Here is a 26,231-nt window from a genome sequence, read left to right as displayed (position 1 = left end):
TATATACATGCGCATTTCTAGCAGGAATTGTTGCATTGTGAAAGAGCAGGAACTCTGGCTGATCGTCCTGCCCCAGCTAATTTGGTATAGATTAGGGATTGGACCTCGGATCTTGCAGGTCTGCATTGCTCAGCTAGTCACTGGATGAATTTAATGAGTTTGATGAAGCACTTATGATACACAAGGGGGTACTAGAAATGCAGCATTCTTTCCAGCTGTATGGAATATGTTAGCAAGTTGCATTATTTTATATTTTATTCTGTTTAAAGTCTAATAAAAATGTAGACAACTTCACTAGCTTTTAAAACATATTGAAGCTAGTTGTATCCATGTTGGAAAATAAAAGTTGCAATGCTTTGTAATTTCATGGGGAAGTAATGACACTATATAAATACATTCTAAAATTTTAAAATTATCAGCTACTCCATTTGTAAATGTACTCAGTTTTTAGCTACTTATGCTTTGTTCTAAGGAGTGGGTCAGTCACCTGATCGGGCACAGTGTGTAATTTAGTGAATATTTGAAGATCATGTTCTAACATGAGTAACCTGAAAAGTGATATTCATTAATTGCTGTATTGCTCGATAGAACATAAGAACATAAGTAGGAGGAGCAGGAGTAGGCCATAAGGCCCCTCGAGCCTGCTCTGCCATTTAATAAGATCATGGTTGATCTGATCATGGACTCAGCTCCACTTCCCTGCCGCTCCCCATAACCCATTATCCCCTTATCATTTAAGAAACTGTCTTATATTTATTTAATGTCCCAGCTTCCACAGCTCTCTGAGGCAGCGAATTCCATAGATTCACAACCCTGAGAGAAGAAATTTCTCCTCATCTCAGTTCTAAATGGGTGGCCCCTTATTCTAAGATTATGCCCTCTAGTTCTAGTCTCCCCCACCAGTAGAAACATCCTCTTTGCATCTACCTTGTCAAGCCCCCTCATAATCTTTCAATAAGATCATCTCTCATTCTTCTGAATTCCAATGAGTAGAAGCCCAACCTACTCAACCTTTCCTCATAAGTCAACCTGCTCATCCCCAGGACCAACCTAGTGAACCTTCTCTGAACTGCCTCCACAGCAAGTATATCCTTTCGTAAATATGGAAACCAAATCTGCACGCAGTATTCCAGGTGTGGCCTCACCAATACCCTGTACAGCTGTAACAAGATTTCCCTGCTTTTATACTCCATTCCCTTTGCAATAAAGGCCAAGATTCCATTGGCCTTACTGATCACTTGCTGTACCTGCATACTATCCTTTTGTGTTTCATGCATAAGTACCCCCAGGTCCCATTGTACTGCAGCACTTTGCAATCTTTCTCCATTTAAATAACTTGCTCTTTGATTTTTTTCTGCAAAAGTGCATGAGCTCACTACAGGGAATGTGTAATTATTTTTATATCCTGTGGATCTAATTTCTCCGGAAAAAATAACATTCTCATGATCAACTTTTTTGTTTCTTTAGTGCAGTCTATCTCTGAGGGCAGGTTATCAATAGAACAGCAACTACTTTGACAGGAATCGTGTTCATTTAGTAACTTGAAGCATCTTGCACTGTGGTTGTGGTTGAAACTTGTGCCATTAATTTGAATAATATAAACATTACATAGTTTATTCCTTCCCCTTTTGATATTTGGTGGGATGCTTGTTAGTGTAGAGGTTAATCCTTTTGACTGCCACAAACTTTGTATGTAAAGTTTCAACTGCATAGTGTTGACCTACATAACCCTGTACCATATGTGCGGGCCACATTGTTCGCATGCCCGACTATAATTCTATAGGGAATTATAGATCGGTCAGCCTGACATCGGTAGTGGGTAAAATGTTGGAATCAATTTATTAAGGATGTCATAGCAGTGCATTTGGAAAGAGGTGACATGATAGGTCCAAGTCAGCATGGATTTGTGAAAGGTAAATCATGCTTGACAAATCTTCTGGAATTTTTTGAGGATGTTTCCAGTAGAGTGGACAAGGGGGAACCAGTTGATGTGGTGTATTTGGACTTTCAGAAGGCTTTCGACAACGTCCCACACAAGAGATTAATGTGCAAAGTTAAAGCACATGGGATTGGGGGTAGTGTGCTGACGTGGATTGAGAACTGGTTGGCAGACAGGAAGCAAAGAGTAGGAGTAAATGGGGACTTTTCAGAATGGCAGGCAGTGACTAGTGGGGTACCGCAAGGTTCTGTGCTGGGGCCCCAGCTGTTTACATTGTACATTAATGATTTAGACGAGGGGATTAAATGTAGTATCACCAAATTTGCGGATGACACTAAGTTGGGTGGCAGTATGAGCTGCGAGGAGGATGCTATGAGGCTGCAGAGTGACTTGGCTAAGTTAGGTGAGTGGGAAAATGCATGGCAGATGAAGTATAATGTGGATAAATGTGAGGTTATCCACTTTTGGTTATAAAAACAGAGAGACAGACTATTATCTGAATGGTGACAGATTAGGAAAAGGGGAGGTGCAACAAGACATGGCACATCAGTCATTGAAGGTTGGCATGCAGGTACAGCAGGCGGTTAAGAAAGCAAGTGGCATGTTGGCCTTCATAGCGAGGGGATTTGAGTACAGGGGCAGGGAGGTGCTACTACAGTTGTACAGGGCCTTGGTGAGGCCACACGTGGAGTATTGTGTACAGTTTTGGTCTCCTAACTTGAGGAAGGACATTCTTGCTATTGAGGGAGTGCAGCAAAGGCTCACCAGACTGATTCCCGGGATGGTGGGACTGACCTATCAAGAAAGACTGGATCAACTGGGCTTGTATTCACTGGAGTTCAGAAGAATGAGAGGGGATCTCATATAAACGTTTAAAATTGTGACGGGTTTAGACAGGTTAGATGCAGGAAGAATGTTCCCAATGTTGGGAAGTTCAGAACCAGGGGTCACAGTCTAAGGATAAGGGGAAAGCCATTTAGGACTGAGATGAGGAGAAACCTCTTCACCCACAGAGTGGTGAACCTGTGGAATTCTCTACCACAGAAAGTTGTTGAGGCCAATTCACTAAATATATTCAAAAAGGAGTTGGATGTCGTCCTTACTACTAGGGGGATCAAGGGGTTATGGCGAGAAAGCAGGAAGGGGGTACTGAAGTTGCATGTTCAGCCATGAACTCATTGAATGGCGGTGCAGGCTAGAACGGCCAAATGGCCTACTCCTGCAACTATTTTCTATGTTTCGAACACTCCCAAAGCACGCGCTCTACTCGGAACTCCTACACGGCAAGCAAACCCCAGGTGGACGGAGGAAACATTTCAAGGACACCCTCAAAGTCTCCTCGATAAAGTGTAACATCCCCATCGGCACCTGGGAGTCCCTGGCCAAAGATCGCCCTAAGTGGAGGAAGAGCATCCGGGAGAGCGCTGAGCACCTCGAGTCTTGTCGTCGCCGAGAGCATGCAGAAAACAAGCGCAGGCAGCGGAAGGAGCGTGCGGCATGGATTGAAAATTAGTTAACTGACAGGAAACAGAGAGTAGGAATAAACGCTCCTTTTTCAGGGTGGCAGGCAGTGACGAGTGGGGTACCATAGGGCTTGGGCCCCAGCTATTCACAATATATATAACTGATTTGGATGAGGGAACCAAATGTAATATTTCCAAGTTTGCTGACGACACAAAACTAGGTGGGGTTGTGAGGAGGGTGCAAAGACGCTGCAAGGCGACTTTAGATAGGTTGAGTGAGTGGACAAATACATGGCAGATGCAGTATAACGTGGATAAATGTGAAGTTATCCACTTTGGTAGGAAAAACATAAGGACAAAGTATTATTTAAATGGTGATGGCTTGGGAAGTGTCGATGTACAGAGGGACTTGAAGAGGAAGGCAAATGATACGTTGGCCTTCATTGCAAGAGGATTTGAGTACAGGAACAAGGATTTCTTACTACAGTTACACAGGGCCTTGGTGAGACTGCACCTGGAATATTGTGTGCAGTTTTGGTCTCCTTACCTAAGAAAGGATATACTTGCTATAGAGGGAGTGCAGCAAAGGTTCACCAGACTGATCCCTGGGATGGCATGGCTGTCGTATGAGGAGAGATTGGGTCGACTAGGCCTGTTTAGAAGAATAAAAGGGGATCTCTTTGTAACGTATAAAATTCTGATGGGGTTGGATAGATTGGATGCGGGGAGGATGTTTCCCCTGGCTGGGCGGTCTAAAACAAGGGGTCACAGTCTCAGGATACGGGGGTAGGAAATTTAGGACTGAGATGAGGAGAAATGTTTTCACTCAGAGGGTGGTGAACCTGTGGAATTCTCTACCAGAGAAGGCTGTGGAGGCCAAGTCACTGAATATATTTAAAGAGATAGATAGATGGATATAAATTTCTAGACAAAAGGCATTAAGGGGTATGGGGAAAAAGTGGGAATATGGCATTGAGATAGAGGATCAGTCATGATCATATTGAATGGCTGTGCAGACTCGAAGGGCCAAATGGCCTACTACTGCTCCTATTTTCTATGTTTCTAAACTAAAAACCCCAGCCACCCTTTCCTTCAAAGACTGTCTGTCCCACCTGTGACCGAGACTGTAATTCCCATATTGGACTGTACAGTCACCTGAGAAGCAAGTCTTCCTCGATTTCAAGGGACTGCCTATGATGATACTGATTTTTAAATGCCATTCACACAAGTTTTGTGAAATTCAAATCTATGAACACGCTGCCTTCTCATCTTGATGTCATCATTGGTTTGATTCCCAAAGCCAAACATTTAACCCTGGTGGGTTTTTATCAATTCCTAGCCATTCATTGGCAGAATGCCCTAAAGGATTGGACACTTATCTCCATGAAGAAGGACCAACATTTGCTATAAGTGGATCATAAAACCATCCTTTTTGGCTAAGGAGTAGGGAAGGAAAATGCAGGGAATTCTCAGAGAAAAATTATCCCAGGGAGTCACAATGTACTAATTATACTACTGTATCAAATATAATTCATATATGTTGTACCATTCTTAATTTAAAATCCTCTCTTCACTTCCACCTGATTAGTATTAGCACTGCTGGCTTAAAATCCATGTACCTCCATCAGCTACTGTTAAGTCCACCTTTGTAATGTTTTCCCTTCCATATGGAAACATAGAAACATAGAAAATAGGTGCAGGAGTAGGCCATTCGAGCCTGCACCACCATTCAATAAGATCATGGCTGATCATTCCCTCAGTACCCCTTTCCCGTTTTCTCTCCATATCCCTTGATCCCCTTAGCCATAAGGGCCCTATCTAACTCCCTCTTGAATATATCCAATGAACTGGCATAAACAAATCTCTGCGGCAGGGAATTCCACAGGTTAACAACTCTGAATGAAGAGGTTTCTCCTAATCTCAGTCCTAAATGGCCTACCCCTTATCCTTAGACTGTGTCTCCTGGTTCTGGACTTCCCCAACATCGGGAACACTCTATCCGCATCTAACCTGTCCCGTCCCATCAGAATCTTACATGTTTCTACGAGATCCCCTCTCATCCTTCTAAACGCCAATGTATAAAGGCCCAGTTAATCCAGTCTCTCCTCATATGTCAGTCCAGCCATCCCTGGAATCAGTCTGGTGAATCTTCGCTGCACTCCCTCAATAGCAAGAACGTCCTTCCTCAGATTAAGAGACCAAAACAAAACACAATGTTCCAGGTGAGGCCTCACTAAGGCCCTGTACAACTGCAGTAAGACCTCCCTGCTCCTATACTCAAATCCCCTAGCTATGAAGGCCAACATACTATTTGCCTTCTTCACCGCCTGCTGTACCTGCATGCCAACTTTCAATGACTGATGAACCATGACACCCAGGTCTCGTTGCACTTCCCCTTTTCCTAATCTGCCGCCATTCAGATAATATTCTGTCTTCGCGTTGTTGCCCCCAAAGTGGATAACCTCACATTTATCCACATTATACTGCATCTGCCATGCATTTTCCCACTCACCTAACCTGTCCAAGTCACCCTGCAGCCTCTTAGCGTCCCCCTCACAGCTCACACCGCCAACCAGTTTAGTGTCATCTGCAAACTTGGAGATATTACTCAATTCCTTCATCTAAATCATTGATGTATATTGTAAATAGCTGGGGTCCCGCACTGAGCCCTGCGGCACTCCACTAGTCACTGCCTGCCATTCTGAAAAGGACCTGTTTATCCCGACTCTCTGCTTCCTGTCTGCCAACCAGTTCTCTCCCCACGTCAATATATTACCCCCAATACCATGTGCTTTGATTTTGCACACCAGTCTCTTGTGTGGGACCTTGTCAAAAGCCTTTTGAAAGTCCAAATACACCACATCCACCGGTTATCCCTTGTCTACTAGTTACATCCTCACAAAATTCCAGAAGATTTGTCCAGCATGATTTCCCCTTCATAAATTCATGTTGACTTGGACTGATCCTGTCACTGCTTTCCAAATGCGCTGCTATTTCGTCCTTAATAATTGATTCCAACATTTTCCCCACTACTGATGTCAGGCTAACCGATCTATAATTATCCGCTTTCTCTCTCCCTCCCTTTTTAAAAAGTGGTGTTACATTCGCTACCCTCCAGTCCATAGGAACTGATCCAGAGAATGATAGACTGTTGGAAAATGATCACCAATGCATCCACTATTTCTAGGGCCACTTCCTTAAGTACTCTGAGATGCAGACTATCAGGCCTCGGGGATTTATCGGCCTTCAAACCCATCAATTTCCCTAACATAATTTCCTGCCTAATAAGGATATCCTTCAGTTCCTCCTTCTCACTAGACCCTCAGTCCCCTCGTACTTCCGGAAGGTTATTTGTGTCTTCCTTAGTGAAGACAGAACCAAAGTATTTGTTCAATTGGTCTACCATTTCTTTGTTCCCCATTATAAATTCACCTGAATCCGACTGCAAGGGACCTACGTTTGTCTTCACTAACCTTTTTCTCTTCACGTATCTATAGAAGCTTTTGCAGTCAGTTTTTATGTTCCCGGCACGCTTCTTCTCGTACTCTATTTCCCCCCTCTTAATTAAACCCTTTGTCCTCCTCTGCTGAATTCTAAATTTCTCCCTTTCCTCAGGTTTGCTGCTTTTTCTGGCCAATTTATATGCCTCTTCCTTGGATTGAACACTATCCTTAATTTCCTTTGTTAGCCACAGTTGAGCCACCTTCCCCGCTTTATTTTTACTCCTATATTCTATAAATCCTAAATTCTTTATTCTATTAGTCCTATATTCTATTAAATTGATAATATCTATAATTGGGAGTAATTAGAAAACAGTTTAATTTGAGGGGTTGATATTACTATTAGAGTAAAGCTCGAGTGGTTTCGTCATCTGAACCCCATTTTAGTTGATGCAGGATGGCATCCAAGTTAAAGGATTAATTCTTGTTTGTAATTGCTGGGTGACAACAGCTGATTTAAGGGAAATAATGTTATTGGTGTGTAATAGAAAAGCAGAACTATATAGCTATAGTTGTGGAAAGTTTCTTGCCAGACGGAAATGACTCTTTCCTCAAGCCTTTCTCTGCTTTTCGTCTGATTTGCATACCATAAACTTTATGCAAACTTTCACGTTGCAGCCATTCCAGCAGCTTTGTGCAAAATGGTACATCGTCGCAGCGGCTACAAGGTTTGCATTTTGGCAAATTATTATTACCCGATTATGGGAATATTTCACTTTGGTGAACACTGCATTCACTGAAATGTTTGTCCAGGTGACCAGCGTTTAAAAGTAAACCAATTACAGTCACTTTCAGTATCATCTAATGAGCGTCTTCTATTTGTCTACAAAACTACTGCCATTTAAAATAGTTTATGGAAATCATTCATGACTGTTAAAAATGAGCATGTGCTTTGCTTGTTTTGTAAAGAAAAATACAAAAAATATTGGAAACCAATTTCTGTGATATGACCAGATATGTTGAGGGACGGTGGGGTGGTGGTGTTTGGTTGTCAAATAATTAAATAATACGGGGAACACGTCCCTAACACACCTCGCATGTGCCTGCTGCCTTTTTAATGTGCTTCCCCATTCCCCTCAAGGAAGCCTTCAGCCTCCCCAGCCCCGATCAAAGCCTCCCACCGCCCCAAGCCCTTCCAATTGCTGACCTCTCTCCCTCCAACCCCCACCCCCTTTACCGGCAATCACGGCCTCTCTTCCCTCCTCCCGATCGCTAGGGACGATCCAGAATCCCTGGCTGCAGTCTCCTGCCGCTCTTGTTCCCTCCTGGTTGCCAGCTGCCGAGCGGGAAACGGATCAAAAAAATGTTGTTGAGGTCTTGCCATTAAACTAGTCAGGACCTTCGCATTCCCGGCCTAGCTGGGTTCTTCGGCTGTTTTTGGCCCCTCCTCGCCTTCCCATAAATATCAGCAGCCAATGACTCTTATTTCAGTAAACAGATAGCAGTGTGAGGTAACAGATCCTCTTGGTTGTACAGTATACACCAGGGCTGTTCTAATCCTATATGAACTCTGCACATGTGGCCCCCATAAATGACACGGGGTGGATTTTGCTCTGTCATAGGATTATACAATAATATCATTGATAATGGCTAAACCCCAAGGTACCTGGTTACAACTGAGCTCCTATCTCTGCATTCGTGCAATACTGTGGCTTTTTTTAAATAGTTAGATTTACAAGCAAAGCTCACAGCTTATACACACTCTATACTGGAACAGCAGTTGCCAGGAAGTACTTAGATGATCCATGTACAGAATCAGTTGCCTGATTATCTTTGTAAATGTATTATTAATGGAAGGCATTGATTGCTAGTTCATCAGTTGGTGTGTGAACTGTTAAGCACAAGTGAGCAGAATGAGTGGATTTAATAGACAGGTTTTGATTACAAGAAGGATATTCAACTTAAACATTTGTCTGCATGTCACTGGAAAAAGATCTGTCAACAGGAGAGTCAGCTGTAATACAGTCGTAGATTATCTTGAAATAAGCTATATCTATTGTGGTGCCAGAAAAGACAATCTGGACTGAAAGTTACTCCTCTATTGAGTTAAAAAAGAATCTACATTCTTCTACTTGCATAATCACTCTTATTAATTAACATAATCACTCTAATTAATTAACAATTAACTCTTTACTGTAGTAGTTCATTTGAACACTGTCCTTCCTGTTTGGGGATTAGGAAAATGTTTTAGTCTCTAGGCGAGAGGGTGAAAGTGCCACATGTTGTGAAATCTTGGTAAGGAAATGCGAAGACTGCTGGCTTCAAACCACGCCAACAATTGGCAGAAGCCTGGCCAGTGGGTGGTGTTTCAGTGCTCTCTTCAAAACAAATAATACACAGCATTGAGAAAAAGGCACAAGAAAGATTATCTCAAATTATAGTGGACTGTGTGACTCAGAGAAATGGCATTTTGTAAAATTTGGTACAAGGGTATTGTTGTATTTAATGTTGAGAATGTTTGAGTTGATGTATATTTATTTTTTGTAAAGAAATTATATTAGTACAGTATTGGTATAAGGAGTTTTGATGAGACTCTATAGCATTAGGTAAAAGGAACCCTTCTGATTTAAAGTTCTACTGATAATGCATGTATATGAGGACACCATGAGTTGCAAAAGAGAAGTCTGAAACTTAAAAATAAATTAAACTTTATTCTTTTCATTAAAATGAGAGGGGCAAATTAATGTACCTGCAATATCACTAAGATTCCCTCTTAAGATACCCCATGCTGTCTTGCAGTGCACTGTAGCTGTCTATGCTACTGTAATTTACTTTATCTGAAAATCAGAGAACAGAATGAAACAACACAAACATTACCAAATAAAAACTTAATTTTAAATGGATCTCTGGGTGAACAAATCCCTTCCTAAATCCAGACATTTCTCTTCATCAAACTGTGTAGAATCTTTGTTGAGTGAATTAGTACCTGAACAAATGTTCCCATTGAACCTCCCAAACTGTGCATTGTGGCCCATATACACCTCTTGAGTCTTAGCTAGCTGGCCATGAAGCTCCAATAACTGCTTGTATTTGTATTTATGCTTCTTACTCTGCTGATCCCTCCTGTCTGAATTTTGCCTCGAGTTTGGGAAAATCTTTATTGGCACTGCTCCCTCATTAAAGATAATCCGAGTCAAAGATGAAAATTACAGGACTGTTCATTTAAAATTTGTATGTGGCTCCATCGTATGCACCCAAGTGATACAAAAAGACAAAAGCCCTCATTAATAAATTTCTGTTTCCGGGAGAGATGTAAAATTAGGCTGCCGATTCACTATCGCTGTTTTATGCTATTGCACAAAGTCAAAATCTACCCCATTTAACACTGAGAACTTAGTGATCCAATCCCAAGACTGAAACATTACAGTTTCACAATATATAATTACGTAAGTTAGAGGATGTGAGAAAGGACCATTTTCTATATGAAAATGTCCACAGCTGCCATGCTTTATTGCACAATATTTAAGCTGAATGCAATTTTAAATTGGTTTGATACCATGCTGTGCACTGTTGATGAATACTTAGTACTGAACGTGATGCTGAATATTGGACGTCTGGCTTCAATGCCCATTATTGATTCTGTTCCTTTCAAAACCTTAGAATAATGCAGTACAAGCTCCAAGACAAGTTTCATTTCCTGGTTAGAATAAAATGCTTCTTTCTTGGTCTTCAACAAGCTTGTTGTATTGGAAGCCAAGATTGTAAGGAGCTATAAGATGCTGATTTTGTGTTTCTGCTCTGTTTGATGTTTATTATGAGGTTCACTAACATTAATGCAGCTGTTTCCTGCCAAGTTGTTTGATTGTGGATGTTGCCAAGTTCCTAGAAGTTTCGCGACTAGAAGTACAACATTTCTTTATTAGGCAAGCTGCACTAAACATCACAAAATGTAAACCAACCAATACTGTGAGATAAAATAAAGACTGCAATAAAGTGGAAACATATGAAATGGCTATTTTTACATGTTTACATAGAAGTTGTAAACAAGATTTATAAATTTGCAGGAATTAGAGATCAAGCAAACTATAACCGCAAAGGAATTGCTGTTTCAGTTATAAACATTTTTTTATCATGTTCAATTAAACAATGGTAATCCCTATTCCTGTACAAGATAAATAACTTGATGATTTAAAAGGTTATATCATTATGATCAGCCATGATCATTTGAATGGTTGTGCAGGCTCGAAGGGCCGAATGGCCTACTCGTGCACCTATTTTCTATGTTTCTATTATACATATTCTTCTAGTTTAGTTTGTTTTAAGTAAGTTAAATAAGTACAATTATTGAAATGATTTTAATTTGCTTCTTGTTTCGACAGACCCAGCAGTCCTCAGGGGAAGACATGGAGATATCAGATGATGAAACAAGTACGAGTCCAATAACCAGCGCAGAATGTTCTGAAACTATAGTAGTCAGCTCCTCTGCTTCTGCTATACCTATACCACCACCAGGATTCCACCCACTACCCCCTCCACCGCAAACAGGATTTCCATTGCCGCCACCTCTTCCTCCCCCTCCCCCTCCACCTCCAGCCCATCCCACTGTTGCTGTTCCACCCCCTCCACTTCCTGCTCGGCCAGACTTGTGCCCTCCTGGAGTACCCCCTCCTCCTCCTCCACCTCCGCCTCCTCCTCCTCCTCCACCGCCACCACCCCCTCCCATGCTCCCTCACCTTCATCCATTCCCCCCCAACATGTATCCGCTGATGTCCATGGACCTAATGAACTGCATAGGCAACCAATGGGGGAGCATGCAGATGTCCTTTCAGATGCAGACTCAGATGTTGAGCCGTATGATGCAAGGTCAAGGGCCATCTCCTTACCCACCATTCATGACTGGTGGAATCAATCTGCAGTTTGGAAATATGCAACCGTACCGCCCATATCTGATGGGTTCAAGTCTTGCTCAAAGTCAGCAATGGACTCCGTTGCCAAAGTTTGATCCCACCGTCCCACCACCTGGTTATGAACTCAAGAAAGAGGATCCTCACAAAGCCACCATTGATGGAGTCCTACTGGTGGTTATGAAGGAACTTAAGAACATAATGAAGAAAGACTTGAACCGCAAAATGGTTGAGATGGTGGCATTTAGGACTTTTGATGAATGGTGGGAGAGGAAGGAACGCAAAGCAAAGGTAAGCTACTTGTTTCACATGTAAACCATTCTTAAAATAGTTAGATATCTCTATTGAAAACTTATCAATGCAAGAGCTTGCACATAAAGATTTATATTGCTAGTTGATCAGTAAAGATATTTGAGCCCAGACTTTCCGATTGGTGTCATTTTAACTATGGTATTAATCCATTTATTTTAAATGGCTTAATACCAATGTTACAATAACAAAAGGGCAATAGGCTTAGATTTCCTATTGCCGATTGTGATCATTTGGTTTGGAATTGTGCGCTCTATCTTGTAAAGCAATGATCTCAAAAATAGTTGGCTGCAGCTTTCTTGAACCAAGAATTAAATTGTTTCGCAATAAAATGTTGTCGCTTCTCTGCAGCAGATTAGTATTGGCTACTAGAGGGGAAAAAATCAACACAATACAGGCTAGACTAGATCAAACTAAATGCTCAACATGAATAGATGTATATTTAACGAAAGAACTCTCATTTAGGACCTGTTTTTGAACATTCAATCAGTTGTTTCTCGGGATTAAGCGGGTTGGCAACAGCCTCATTCTTCACAGGTTTTTAACAACATTTTATGTCTTGAATTTGATGCTTTCCAGGTGTTGTGTTTGACAGCCAACGTGCAAAGGTTCAGAAACCCATGTTAATAGTTTGGCTACTATGTGAGGCATATTTATCAACTGAAGAAACTTGGACAAGAGTAATTCAAACTTAACCAAACAGGAAACTACCAGTTGGTGTTATTGCTAAATTCCTTGCTACTTCAAAACATTTGTTCAGGACTGACATATGAGGAGAGACTGGATCAACTGGGCCTGTATTCACTGGAGTTTAGAAGGATGAGCGGGGATCTCAGAGAAACATATAAAATTATGACGGGACTACACAGGTTAGATGCAGGAAGAATGTTCCCGATGTTGGGGAAGTCCAGAACCGGGGACATAGTCTAAGGATAAGGGGTAAGCCATTTAGGACTGAGATGAAGAGAAACTTATTCACTCAGAGAGTTGTTAACCTGTGGAGTTCCCTACCGCAGAGAGTTGTTGATGCCAGTTCATTGGATATATTCAAGAGGGAGTTCGATATGGCCCTTATGGCTAAAGGGATCAAGGGGTATGGAGAGAAAGCAGGAAAGGGGTACTGAGGTGAATGATCAGCCATGATATTGAATGGTGGTGCAGGCTCGAAGGGCCGAATGGCCTACTCCTGCATCTATTTTCTATGTTTCACAGAATTTTTGCTGCTTGTATCAGTCTTATTCTCACAGCTAAATGACTGCTCCTTCAAACCTTGCTAAAATATATTTGAATATTATTTGGAAAAATCATAGCCTGGATATTAACAGGGACAGGTTACATAGGCGGGGGTGATGAGGAGTTTAGGACTGGATACACGGAAGTCCCGTGCCATACGTCTTTTGTCCTTGACCGGTTCCTTGCCTAGATATATAGAAAATAGGTGCAGGAGCAGGCCATTCGGCCCCTCGAGTCTGCACTACCATTCAATAAGATCATGGCTGATCATGCCAATCAGCCTGATTGACAGGCTTGGCTTCCAGTCAGATGGAAAGGGCTTTGGAGCTGGCCACAGGACCAACTCGGTCCGATCCACGACCCCGGGAGCAGGGATTCAATCCTCGGGAGGGTAGGGGCAATCCCTGACCCCGGAAATCTTTGGGGCAGAGGGAGGGGAGGAGGGGGGGCAGGAATCTTGTGGGGCCGGGAGGAACCACCCATGCTCCTCCTGCCCACAGTGAGTGCTGTAAAGGTATTTGCCTTCACCCCGAAGATGTCCTTGCCTCCCTTCAGCTGCTGGGTTTCCTGAGATAGGGAAACCCGACAGGCCACAGTTAAACGTAAAACAGGTTAAATTAGAGGTTGCCGGCCTCATTAATATATTTAAATTGTAACCCGCCTCCTGCCCATCCCGTGTCCCACCTCAGAAGTGGTCGAGTTTGAGATTTTTAAAATTGTAACCTTTGATCCGGCCCCAACCTACCTGTTTTTGGGTATTAAAATCCAACCCAATATATTTTACGGTACATGTGGCACTATCGTTTGACTCCAAATCAGATGGTTATGAATTCAAGTCCCGGCCTACTACAACAACAACAACAACTTGTGTGTTTATATATAGCACCTTTTAATGTAGTTAAAAAGTCCCAAGGCACTTCATAGGAGTGTTAAAAAACAAAAATTTGACACTGAGCCACATAAGCAGAAATTAGGGCAGATGACCAAAAATGTTGTCAAAGAGGTAGATTTTAAGCAGTGTCTTAAAGGAAGAACGTGAGGTAGAGAGGTTTATGAAGGGGAATTCCAGAGCTTAGAATCATAAAATCATAGAAATTTACAGCACAGAAGGGCGTTTCGGCCCATCATGTCCGCCCCGGCTGACCTAGAGCTATCCAGCCTAATCCCACTTTCCAGCTCTTGGTCTATAGCCCTGTAGGTTATGGTACTTTAAGTGTGCATCCAAATATTTTTTAAATGTGCTGTGGGTTTCTGCCTCTACCACCCTTTTAGGCAGTGAGTTCCAGACCCCCACCGCCCTCTGGGTGAAGACATTTCCCCTCATATCTCCTCTAAACCTTCCCCAATTACTTTAAATCTATGCACCCTGGTTGTTGTACCTCGCCAAGGGAAACCGGTCCTTCCTATCCACTCTTTCCAGGCCTCTCATAATTTTATACATCTCAATAAGGTCTCCCCTTAGCTTCCTCTGTTCCAAAGAAAACAGACCCAACATCTCCAATCTTTCCTCATAGCCAAAATTCTCCAGTCCAGGCAACATTCTTGTAAATCTCCTCTGCACCCTTTCCAGTGCAATCACATCTTTCCTGTAATGTGGTGACCAGAACTGCACACAGTATTCCAGTTGCAGCCTAACCAGTGTTTTATACAGTTCAAGCATAACCTCCTTGCTCTTGTATTCTGTGCCTCGACTTATAAAGGCAAGTATTCCATATGCTTTCTTAACCACCTTATCGACTTGGCCTGCTACCTTCGGGGATCTGTGGACCTGCACTCTAAAGTCCCTTTGTTCCTCTACACTTTTCAATGTCTTACCATTTAATGTGTATTCCATTGTCTTGTTAGACCTCCCCAGATGCATTACCTCACACTTATCCAGATTGAATTCAATTTGCCACTGTTGTGCCCACTTGACCAGTACATTGGTATCTTCTTGCAGTCTGCAGTTTTCTTCTTCATTATCAACCACACAGCCTATTTTAATGTCATCTGCAAACTTCTTAATCAAACCCCCAACATTCAAGTCCAAGTCATTGATATATACCACAAAAAGCAAGGGACCCAGCACTGATCCCTGCAGAACTCCACTGGATACAACCTTCCAGTCACACAAACACCCATCAACCATTACCCTTTGCTTCCTGCCTCTGAGCCAATTTTTGATCCAACGTGCCACTTTGTTCTAGATCCCATGAGCTATTAATTTAGGGCCTAGACTACTGAAGGCACGGATACCAGTGGCTGTGAGATTATAATCAAGGTTGCTCAAGACTGCAGAATTAGAGCAGGCAGAAATCTCAGGGGGTTGTAGGACAGGTGGAGATTACAGAGGTAGGGAGTGGCGAGGCCATGGAGGGATTTGAAATCAACGATGAGAATTTTGAAATCGACGCATTGCTTAATCGAGAGCCAATGTAGGTCAGCGAGCACAAGAGTGATTGGTGAGTGGGACTTGGTATGAGTTAGGACACGGGCAGTCACGTTTTGGATGACCTCAAGTTTACGTAGGGTAGAACATGGGAGGCCAGCCAGGAGTGCATTGGGATAGTCAAGTCTAGAGGTAACAGAGGCTTGAATGAAGGTTTCAGCAGCAGTTGAGTTGAGACAGGGAGACGGGCAATGTTAGAGGTGGAAATAAGGTGGAAATTAGTTATGCCGTGGATGTGTGGTTGGAAGCCCATTTCAGGGTCAAATATGGCACCAAGGTTACGAACAGTGTGGTTCAGCCTCAGACAGATGTTAGGGAGAGGGATGGAGTCAGTGATTAGGGAATGGAGTTTGTGGTGGGGACCGAAAACAATGGCTTCGCTCTTCCCAATATTTAATTGGAGAAAATTTCTGCTCAACCAGAGTTGGATGTCGGACAAGCAGTCTGAAAATTTAGAGACCGTGGAGGGGTCGAGAGAAGTGATGGTGAGGTAGAGCTGGATATTATCAGCGTACATGTGGAAACTGATGCTGTGTTTTCAATTTTCAGATGATGTCACCAAGGGGCAGCATATAGGTGAGAAATAGGACGGGGCCAAGGATAGATAACCATGTGGGAACAGGAAGAGAAGCCATTGGAGGTGATTCTCTGGCTACGATTAGATAGATAAGAATGAAACCAAGCGAGTGCAGTCCCACTCAGCTGAACGATGGTGGAGGGGCATTGGAGAAGGAAGTCAAAGGCTGCACACAGGTCGAGAAGGATGAGGAGAGAGAGTTTGCTTTTGCCACAGTCACAAAGGATGTCAGATGTGACTTTGATGAGAGCCATTTCTGTACTGTGGCAGGGATGGAAACCTGATTAGAGGGATTCAAACATGAAGGTGCAGGAAAGATAGGCACAGATTTGGAAGGCAATAACACGTTCAAGGACTGGAGAGGAAAGGGAGGTTGGAGATGGGGTGGTAGCTAGCAAGCACAGTGGGGTCAAGGGTTGGTTTTTTGAGAGGGGTGATGACCGTAGATTTGAAGAAGAGGGGGACAGTTCCTGAGGAGAGAGAACCGATAACAATGTCAGCTAACATGGGAGCCAGAAAAGAAAGTTGGGTGGTCAGCAGTTTGGTGGGAATAGGGTCAAGGAAGCAGGAAGTGGGTCTCCTGGACAAGATGCGTGTGGAGAGATCATCAGGGGAGATCGGAGAGAAACTGGAGAAAGATGCAAGTTCAGGGCTAGAGCAGGGGGGAATCTTAGAGGAAGTTTGGCCCTGTAGGTTAGGGAAAGGAAGGAAGTGGCAGAGGCAGCTGATCGGATGGTCTTAATCTTCGAGGCAAATAAGTCCATGAGTTCCTCGCACTTGTTCTTGGAGGCGAGGGTGGAGGAGACAGGGGAGAGGGGTTTAAGAAGACAAGTAGCAGTTGAGAATAGTAGCCGGATGTTATATTTGCATTACAGAATGATTCTGGAATAGTGAGCAGTTTTGGCAGACGAGAGCAGGACCGATAATGTGGTCCAGCCAGATGAATGGCTAAACCGGTTGTCCGCCATGTCTGTTCAAGTCTGCGTCCCTTGGACTTAAAGGAGTGAAGTTGTGGGCCGCATCGGGAAACAACCAGGGTGAGAGGGAGTAGTTATTTTAATAGGGACTAGGGCATCGAAGGTGGTGATAAGGATGTGGTTGAGCAACTCGGTAGCTGCAGAAATGTCATAGTAAATGGAGGGCCAAAGACTGTACAGTTTGAATTTCGTAAGTGCAGTTGTAAGAGTTTGGAGAGAGTATTTTCCAGGGGCGGGCACAGAAGGAAGTAGACTTGAAGGGGGATGGAGAGCGATACAAGGAAGTGGTCAGAGATGGCCTTAACTGCGATTGACAATGGGAGTAGCAAGGCCACGAGAGATGGCAAGGTTCAGGGGGTGGAGATGGGAAGTTAACATGGAGGGAAAGATTGAGGGAGGATATGAGGATAGTGAAGTCAGTGGAGAGAGAGCATGATGGGGGATGAAGTCACCGAGGTTGAGAAGTCGCTTGGTGCAAAGGCTGAGGGAGGGAAAGCAATGAAGATATCTCGGTGATAAAATGTTTATGGTACTTGGGTGGGTGGTAGAGAACGAGAATCTTAAATGAAAGTTGAGATGGGTGAAATAAGGTGAAATACTCAAAGGAGGAGAAAGTGATTTGGTGAAGAGAGCCACACCGCTATCACGGCGGTCTGGGCGGGGCAACATAGAAACATAGAAAATAGGTGCAGGAGTAGGCCATTCAGCCCTTCTAGCCTGCACCGCCATTCAATGAGTTCATGGCTGAACGTGCAACTTCAGTACCCCCTTCCTGCTTTCTCGTCATACCCCTTGATCCCCCTAGTAGTAAGGACTTCATCTAACTCCCTTTTGAATATATTTAGTGAATTGGCCTCAACTACTTTCTGTGGTAGAGAATTCCACAGGTTCACCACTCTCTGGGTGAAGAAGTTTCTCCTCATCTCGGTCCTAAATGGCTTACCCCTTATCCTTAGGCTGTGACCCCTGGTTCTGGACTTCCCCAACATTGGGAACATTCTTCTTGCATCTAACCTGTCTAAACCCATCAGAATTTTAAACATTTCTATGAGGTCCCCTCTCATTCTTCTGAACTCCAGTGAATACAAGCCCAGTTGATCCAGTCTTTCTTGATAGTTCAGTCCCACCATCCCGGGAATCAGTCTGGTGAATATTCGCTGCACTCCCTCAATAGCAAGAATGTCCTTCCTCAAGTTAGGAGACCAAAACTGTACACAATACACCAGGTGTGGCCTCACCAAGGCCCTGTACAACTGTAGCAATACCTCCCTGCCCCTGTACTCAAATCCCCTCGCTATGAAGGCCAACATGCCATTTGCTTTCCTAACCGCCTTCTGTACCTGCATGCCAACCTTCAATGACTGATGTACCATGACACCCAGGTCTCGTTGCACCTCCCCTTTTCCTAATCTGTCACCATTCAGATAATAGTCTGTCTCTCTGTTTTTACCACCAAAGTGGATAACCTCACATTTATCCACATTATACTTCATCTGCCATGCATTTGCCCACTCACCTAACCTATCCAAGTCACTCTGCATCCTCCTCGCAGCTCACACTGCCACCCAACTTAGTGTCATCCGCAAATTTGGAGATACTACATTTAACCCCCTCATCTAAATCATTAATGTACAATGTAAACAGCTGGGGCCCCAGCACAGAACCTTGCGGTACCCCACTAGTCACTGCCTGCCGTTCTGAAAAGTACCCATTTACTCCTACTCTTTGCTTCCTGTCTGACAACCAGTTCTCAGTCCACGTCAGCACACTACCCCCAATCCCATGTGCTTTAACTTTGCACATTAATCTCTTGTGTGGGACCTTGTCAAAAGCCTTCTGAAAGTCCAAATATACCACATCAACTGGTTCTCCCTTGTCCACTTTACTGGAAACATCCTCAAAAAATTCCAGAAGATTTGTCAAGCATGATTTCCCTTTCACAAATCCATGCTGACTTGGACCTATCATGTCACCTCTTTCCAAATGCGCTGCTATGACATCCTTAATAATTGATTCCATCATTTTACCCACTACTGAGGTCAGGCTGACCGGTCTATAATTCCCTGTTTTCTCTCTCCCTCCTTTTTTAAAAAGTGGGGTTACATTGGCTACCCTCCACTCGATAGGAACTGATCCAGAGTCAATGGAATGTTGGAAAATGACTGTCAATGCATCCGCTATTTCCAAGGCCACCTCCTTAAGTACTCTGGGATGCAGTCCATCAGGTCCTGGGGATTTATCGGCCTTCAATCCCATCAATTTCCCCAATACAATTTCCCGACTAATAAAGATTTCCCTCAGTTCCTCCTCCTTACTAGACCATCTGACCCCTTTTATATCCGGAAGATTGTTTGTGTCCTCCTTAGTGAATACCGAACCAAAGTACTTGTTCAATTGGTCTGCCATTTCTTTGTTCCCCGTTATGACTTCCCCTGATTGTAACTGCAGGGGACCTACGTTTGTCTTTACTAACCTTTTTCTCTTTACATATCTATAGAAACTTTTGCAATGCGCCTTAATGTTCCCTGCAAGCTTCTTCTCGTACTCCATTTTCCCTGCCCTAATCAAACCCTTTGTCCTCCTCTGCTGAGTTCTAAATTTCTCCCAGTCCCTGGGTTCGCTGCTATTTCTGGCCAATTTGTATGCCACTTCCTTGGCTTTAATACTATCCCTGATTTCGCTTGATAGCCACGGTTGAGCCACCTTCCCTTTTTTATTTTTACGCCAGACAGGAATGTACAATTGTTGTAGTTCATCCATGCGGTCTCTAAATGTCTGCCATTGCCCATCCACAGTCAACCCCTTAAGTATCATTCACCAATCTATCCTAGCCAATTCACGCCTCATACCTTCAAAGTTAGTTACCCTTCTTTAAGTTCTGGACCATGGTCTCTGAATTAACTGTTTCATTCTCCATCCTAATGCAAGTGGTGGAAGGTATAGCCAGGGGGGTGGGACCTCAAGGGTAAGGTTTCTTCGCCCCTCAGCCAATTTTCTGTCAGGGCCATGATGTTGATGCAATCATCGACGATAAGCTCATGGATGGCAAGGGCCTTGTTCACAAGTGAACGGATATTCTGGAGGGAGATGCGGAGAGGGTCGGTGCTGGCTGACTTACTGCCAGCATCCACAAGGTCAGCGCTTGGAGGGGTGAGTTGAACAGGGAGGAGATTTACAAGATTAGGCCCCAGTGGGCGCGCTGGCTAGGAAGGTCGGCGCAAGAGTATGATGGGACAGTTGGGATTGCTGCTCGTGAGGAGGCAGCGATGAGTGCCATGATGCCAAGAGAGGCAATGGGGGATGCTGTAGGCTTATCTCAGAGGGGATCAAGCCTGGGACAGCGGCGGGAGAGTAGAAAGGTCGAAGAGTGATGAAGGATTGGGGTAGGGATTTGGGAGGGAAGAGTATCCAAGAGAGGAGGCATGCGTACAGTTCCATTCGCCATATTATAAAAAGGATATAGAGCACTGGAGAGGTTGCAGAGAGGATTTACAAGGATGATACCAGAAATGCGAGTATACATATCAGGAAAGGATGAACAGACTGGGTCTCTTTTCTCCTGAAAAAAGAAGGCTGAAGGGTGACCTAATAGAAGTCTTTAAAATTATGAAAGGTTTTGATAGAATAGATACAGAAAATGTTTTCACTTGTGGAGAAGAGCATAACTAGAGGCAATTAATATAAGATAGTCACCAAGAAATCCAATAGGGAATTCAGAAGAAAATTCTTTACCCAATGATTGGTGAGAATGTGGAACTCGCTACCACAGGGAGTGGTTGAAGCGAATAGTATAAATGCATTTAAGAGGAGGCTAGACAAGCCTCCTCTTAGAGTAAGTTGTGGGGTCACTTCTGAGTTATGCTTGCCAAACACAACATTGAAGCACAGTGCTTGATTGAGAATGGTTTATCATGGGGTATCTAAAGAGAGCAGAAAAATATTAGCATGGTGGGTATGCGGAAGAGGAATGTTTGGGGCAAGTGATTTAGTGCAGCGTGATATCTTGGGACAGATTCTGTGACTGTCTACACTTGTCATGTGTACCATGCTGTGCTTCCTAAATACTGCAATTTTGCATAGGATTTTTGGAAGCAGTGGAAATCGTATTTTCTGAGCAATAACAAATCACTTACCTGAGGAATGTTCTAGCATCATCAGAAATGAGCCTACTAATCACCACCAGTAAAATGTGTTTTCAGACAGTCGTTCTATTGCAATTTCAAAAATTGCAGCCAGTTTCTACATAAGTGAGTTACCATACCTGTGCTTATAAATTACAATAATCATTTAGTTAGTGGAATCTTGAGAGATGGATAAAGGTGGCTAATCCTGTCAAATTTGCATAATCCATGTTATTTGCAATGATTGGCAACAGCAGCTTGTATTTATATAGCACTTTTAATTTAAAAAATGTCGCAAGGCGCGATACAGAATGGAAAGGAAATAATAAAATAACATGGATAAGAGAATTAATACTGGGCTAGGGTGGGAAATGCCCACCTTGTTCTGGGTTCCCCCACAAGAGGAAATAAATTCTCTGTATCTACCCTATTGAATCCTTTTATCATTTTAAACACCATATAATGTTAAATATTCTACAGCACAGAAACAGGCCATTCGGCCCATCTGATATATACCGTGTTTATGCTCCACATAAGCCTCCTTCCGCCCTACATCATCGAACCCTATCAGCATATCCTTCTATCCTTCCCCTCATGTGCTTAGGTAGCTTCTCCTTAAATGCACCTGTGCTCTTTCCCTCAACTACTCTTGTGATATTGTGTTCTACATTCTTACTACTCTTTGTGAAATAATTTTATCCTGAATTTTCTATTTATTTATTAGTGACTATCTTATATTTATGACCTCTAGTTGTGGAAACATTTTCTCTACCTCTACCTCCATTAGTTCACCCCTCAGCCTCTTTTCTAGAGAAAAGAGCCTTAGCCTGTTTAGCCTTTCTTGATGAATATATCTTCCCTGTGAATCTTTTTTGCACCTTCTCCAGTGCCTCTCTATATCCTTTTTTTATAATATGACGACAGAATTGTACACAGTACTCCAAATGTGGTCAAACCAAGATTCTGTACAAGTTCAACATTATTTCTCTGCTTTTCAATTCTATCCTTCTAGAAATGAGCCTCAGTGTTTGCTTTGCTTTTTTCTGACCTTATTAACCTGTGTCGCTACTTTTATTGATTTATTAATGTCTTCTTGTAATTTGTTAATATTAACAACCCCCCAATTTGTGTCATCTGCAAATTTTAAAATTGCACTTCCGACTCCTGAGTCAAACTTGTTAATGTAATTGGTGAACAACAGTGGTCCCAGCACCGATTCCTGTGGAACACCACTTCCTACCTTTTGCCACTCTGAGTAGCTGCTCTTAATCCATACTTTCTGTTTTCTGTTTTGTCGTCAGTTTGCTATCCATTCTGCTTCTTGTCCCCTGACACTACATGCTCTGATCTTAGTCATGAATCTACGATGCTGTACCTTATCAAAGGCCTTTTTGAAAATCTTTATATATTTCATCTACTGTATTACCCTAAGGTTGATCAAACATAAAATCCATGCTTTAAAAAAATGTATTCGTTCACTACTCTTTCTTATATTTTCAGTCTCTAGATATTTTTCTATTACATTTTTGAGTAAAGATTTCAATATCTTTCTTATCACTGACGTTAAGCTAACTGGTCTATCGTTCCCTGAAATGTTTCTATATCTTTTTTAAAATATAGGAATGAAATTAGCTGTCCGCCAGTCCTCTGGGACTATTCTCTTTTCTAATGAATTTTTAAATATGTGAAGACAAACGTAGGTCGCTTGCAGTCGGATTCAGGTGAATTTATAATGGGGTATAAAGAAACGGCAGACCAATTGAACAAATACTTTGGTTCTGTCTTCACGAAGGAAGACACAAATAACCTTCCAGAAATACTAGGGGACAGTAGGACTAGTGAGAAGGAGGAACTGAAGGATATCCTTATTAGGCGGGAAATTGTGTTGGGGAAATTGATGGGATTGAAGGCCGATAAATCCCCGGGGCCTGATAGTCTGCATCCCAGAGTACTTAAGGAAGTGGCCCTAGAAATAGTGGATGCATTGGTGATCATTTTCCAACAGTCAATTGACTCTGGATCAGTTCCTATGGACTGGAGGGTAGCTAATTAAAAAGGAGGGAGAGTGAAAACGGGTAATTATAGACCGGTTAGCCTGACATCAGTAGTGGGGAAAATGTTGGAATCAATCATTAAGGATGAAATAGCAGTGCATTTGGAAAGCAGTGACAGGATCGGACCAAGTCAGCATGGATTTATGAAAGGGAAATCATGCTTGACGAATCTTCTGGAATTTTTAGAGGATGTAACTAGTAGAGTGGACAAGGGAGAACCAGTGGATGTGGTGTATTTGGACTTTCAAAAGGCTTTTGACAAGGTCCCGCACAAGAGATTGGTGTGCAAAATCAAAGCACATGGTATTGGGGGTAATGTATTGACGTGGATAGAGAACTGGTTGGCAGACAGGAAGCAGAGAGTCGGGATAAATGGGTCCTTTTCAGAATGGCAGGCAGTGATTAGTGGAGTGCCGCAGGGCTCAGTGCTGGGACCCCAGCTCTTTACAATATACATTAACGATTTAGATGAAGGAATTGATTGTAATATCTCCAAGTTTGCGGATGACACTAAACTGGGTGGCAGTGTGAGCTGTGAGGAGGATGCCAAGAGGCTGCAGGGTGACTTGGACAGTTTAGGTGAGTGGGCAAATACATGGCAAATGCAGTATAATGTGGATAAATGTGAGGTTATCCATTTTGGGGGCAAAAACACGAAGGCAGAATATTATCTGAATGGCAGCAGATTAGGAAAAGAGGAGGTGCAACGAGACCTGGGTGTCATGGTTCATCAGTCACTGAAAGTGGGCACGCAGGTACAGCAAGCGGTGAAGAAGGCAAATGGTATGTTGGCCTTCATAGCTAGGTGATTTCAGTATAGGAGCAAGGAGGTCTTACTGCAGTTGTACAGGGCCTTGGTGAGGCCTCACCTGGAATATTGTGTACAGTTTAGTTCTCCGAATCTGAGGAAGGAGGTTCTTGCTATTGAGGGACTGCAGCGAAGGTTCACCAGACTGATTCCAGGGATGGCTGGACTGTCATATGAGGAGAAACTGGATCAACTGGGCCTTTATTCACTGGAGTTTAGAAGGATGAGAGGGGATCTCATAGAAACGTATAAGATTCTGACGGGACTGGACAGGTTAGATGTGGGAAGAATGTTCCTGATGTTGGGGAAGTCCAGAACCAGGGGACATAGTCAAAGGATAAGGGGTAGATCATTTAGGACTGAGATGAGGAGAAACTTCTTCACTCAGAGAGTTGCTATCCTGTGGAATTCCCTGCCGCAGAGAGTTGCTGATGCCAGTTCATTGGATATATTTGAGAGGGAGTTAGATATGGCCCTTACGGCTAAGGGGATCAAGGGGTATGGAGAGAAGGCAGGAAAGGGGTACTGATGGAATGATCAGCTATGATCTTATTGAATGGCGGTGCAAGAAAGGGCCGAATGGCCTACGCCTGCACCTTTTCTATGTTTCTATGGGCCCAAGTTTCGAGCCGCGCCTAGAACGGCGCAGTCCCGACCTGGACGCCCGTTTTTTGCGCCACAAAGTGCGCCTAAAAAAAACTTCCAGATTCTCCACCTCCCTGCAGGTCGTTTGCAGCTTGGCGCAGCGCAGCAGGAGCTGTAGGGAGCGGAGCCAGGTCCCTGCGCTGAAAACAGTGCCGAGACCTCTGCACATGCGCGCTACAGTGGACACACATGTGCAGCAGCTCCAGGCGCCCAAAATTGTGTGGGAGGGGCCGAAGCACGCAGCCCCTAGCCCTGGCCGAATGGCCTCACTGGGGCTGCATGAATAAGGCTCCTCCTACGCCCAGCTCCTGCTTCCTCCCGACTCGACTCCCGCCTCCGGACCGGACCCGACCCGACACCGACCCGACTCCCGCTCCCCCCCCCGCACCCCTGGACCAGACCCAACCCCGACCCGACTTCCGCACCCCCCCCCCCCTCCCCGCCCCTGGACTGGATCCGACCTGACCCTCTCCCTCCCTCCCCCCGACCTGACCTCCCTCTCCCTCCCTCCCCCCGAACCGAATCGACCTCCCTCCCACCACCCCCCGACCCGCGCTCCCCCGACCTGACCCAATGCCACCTACCTGTAAATCTGGTGCTGGGGACGGGCCTGCCCGAAGTCTGGGCCCGGCCCGTTCAGTTTCCCCCCCCCCCCCCGCCCATCTCCTTACCCCCCCATCTCCTTCCCCCCCCCATCTCCTTCCCCCCTCCCCCCCATCTCCTTCCCCCCCATCTCCTTCCCCCCCATCTCCTTCCCCCCATCTCCTTCCCCCCCATCTCCTTCCCCCCATCTCCTTCCCCCCATCTTCTTCCCCCCCCATCTTCTTCCCCCCCATCTTCTTCCCCCCCATCTTCTTCCCCCCCCTCTTCTTCCCCCCCATCTTCTTCCCCCCCATCTTCTTCCCCCCCCATCTTCTTTCCCCCCCATCTTCTTTCCCCCCCCATCTTCCCCCCCATCTTCTTCCCCCCCATCTTCTTTCCCCCCCCATCTTCTTCCCCCCCGTCTTCTTTCCCCCCCCTTCTTCTTCCCCCCCCATCTTCTTCCCCCCCCCATCTTCTTCCCCCCCATCTTCTTCCCCCCCCATCTTCTTCCCCCCATCTCTTCCCCCCATCTTCTTCCCCCCCATCTTCTTCCCCCCCCATCTTCTTCCCCCATCTTCCCCCATCTTCTTCCCCCCCCATCTTCTTCCCCCCCATCTTCTTCCCCCCCCATCTTCTTCCCCCCCATCTTCTTCCCCCCCATCTTCTTCCCCCCATCTTCTTCCCCCCCCCCATCTTCTTCCCCCCCCATCTTCTTCCCCCCCCCCATCTTCTTCCCCCCCCATCTTCTTCC

At 44.2% G+C, this 26,231-nt stretch overlaps 1 protein-coding gene across 1 annotated transcript in view; it reads left to right on the top strand.

Annotated features, from left to right (window-relative positions):
• Positions 1–26,231, top strand: part of setd1ba (SET domain containing 1B, histone lysine methyltransferase a) — a 165,972-nt gene that overhangs the window by 71,665 nt on the left and 68,076 nt on the right. Inside the window, exon 7 of the mRNA XM_070887813.1 lies at positions 11,222–12,037. Within this exon, the coding sequence (XP_070743914.1) occupies positions 11,222–12,037 (816 nt within the window). The remainder of the gene's footprint in view (positions 1–11,221; positions 12,038–26,231) is intronic.

This window comes from Pristiophorus japonicus, chromosome 8, assembly GCF_044704955.1.
Source record: "Pristiophorus japonicus isolate sPriJap1 chromosome 8, sPriJap1.hap1, whole genome shotgun sequence".
Taxonomy (NCBI): domain Eukaryota; kingdom Metazoa; phylum Chordata; class Chondrichthyes; family Pristiophoridae; genus Pristiophorus; species Pristiophorus japonicus.
Note: the sequence above shows the minus strand (reverse complement) of the source record. Positions and strands in the feature narration are given on the sequence as shown.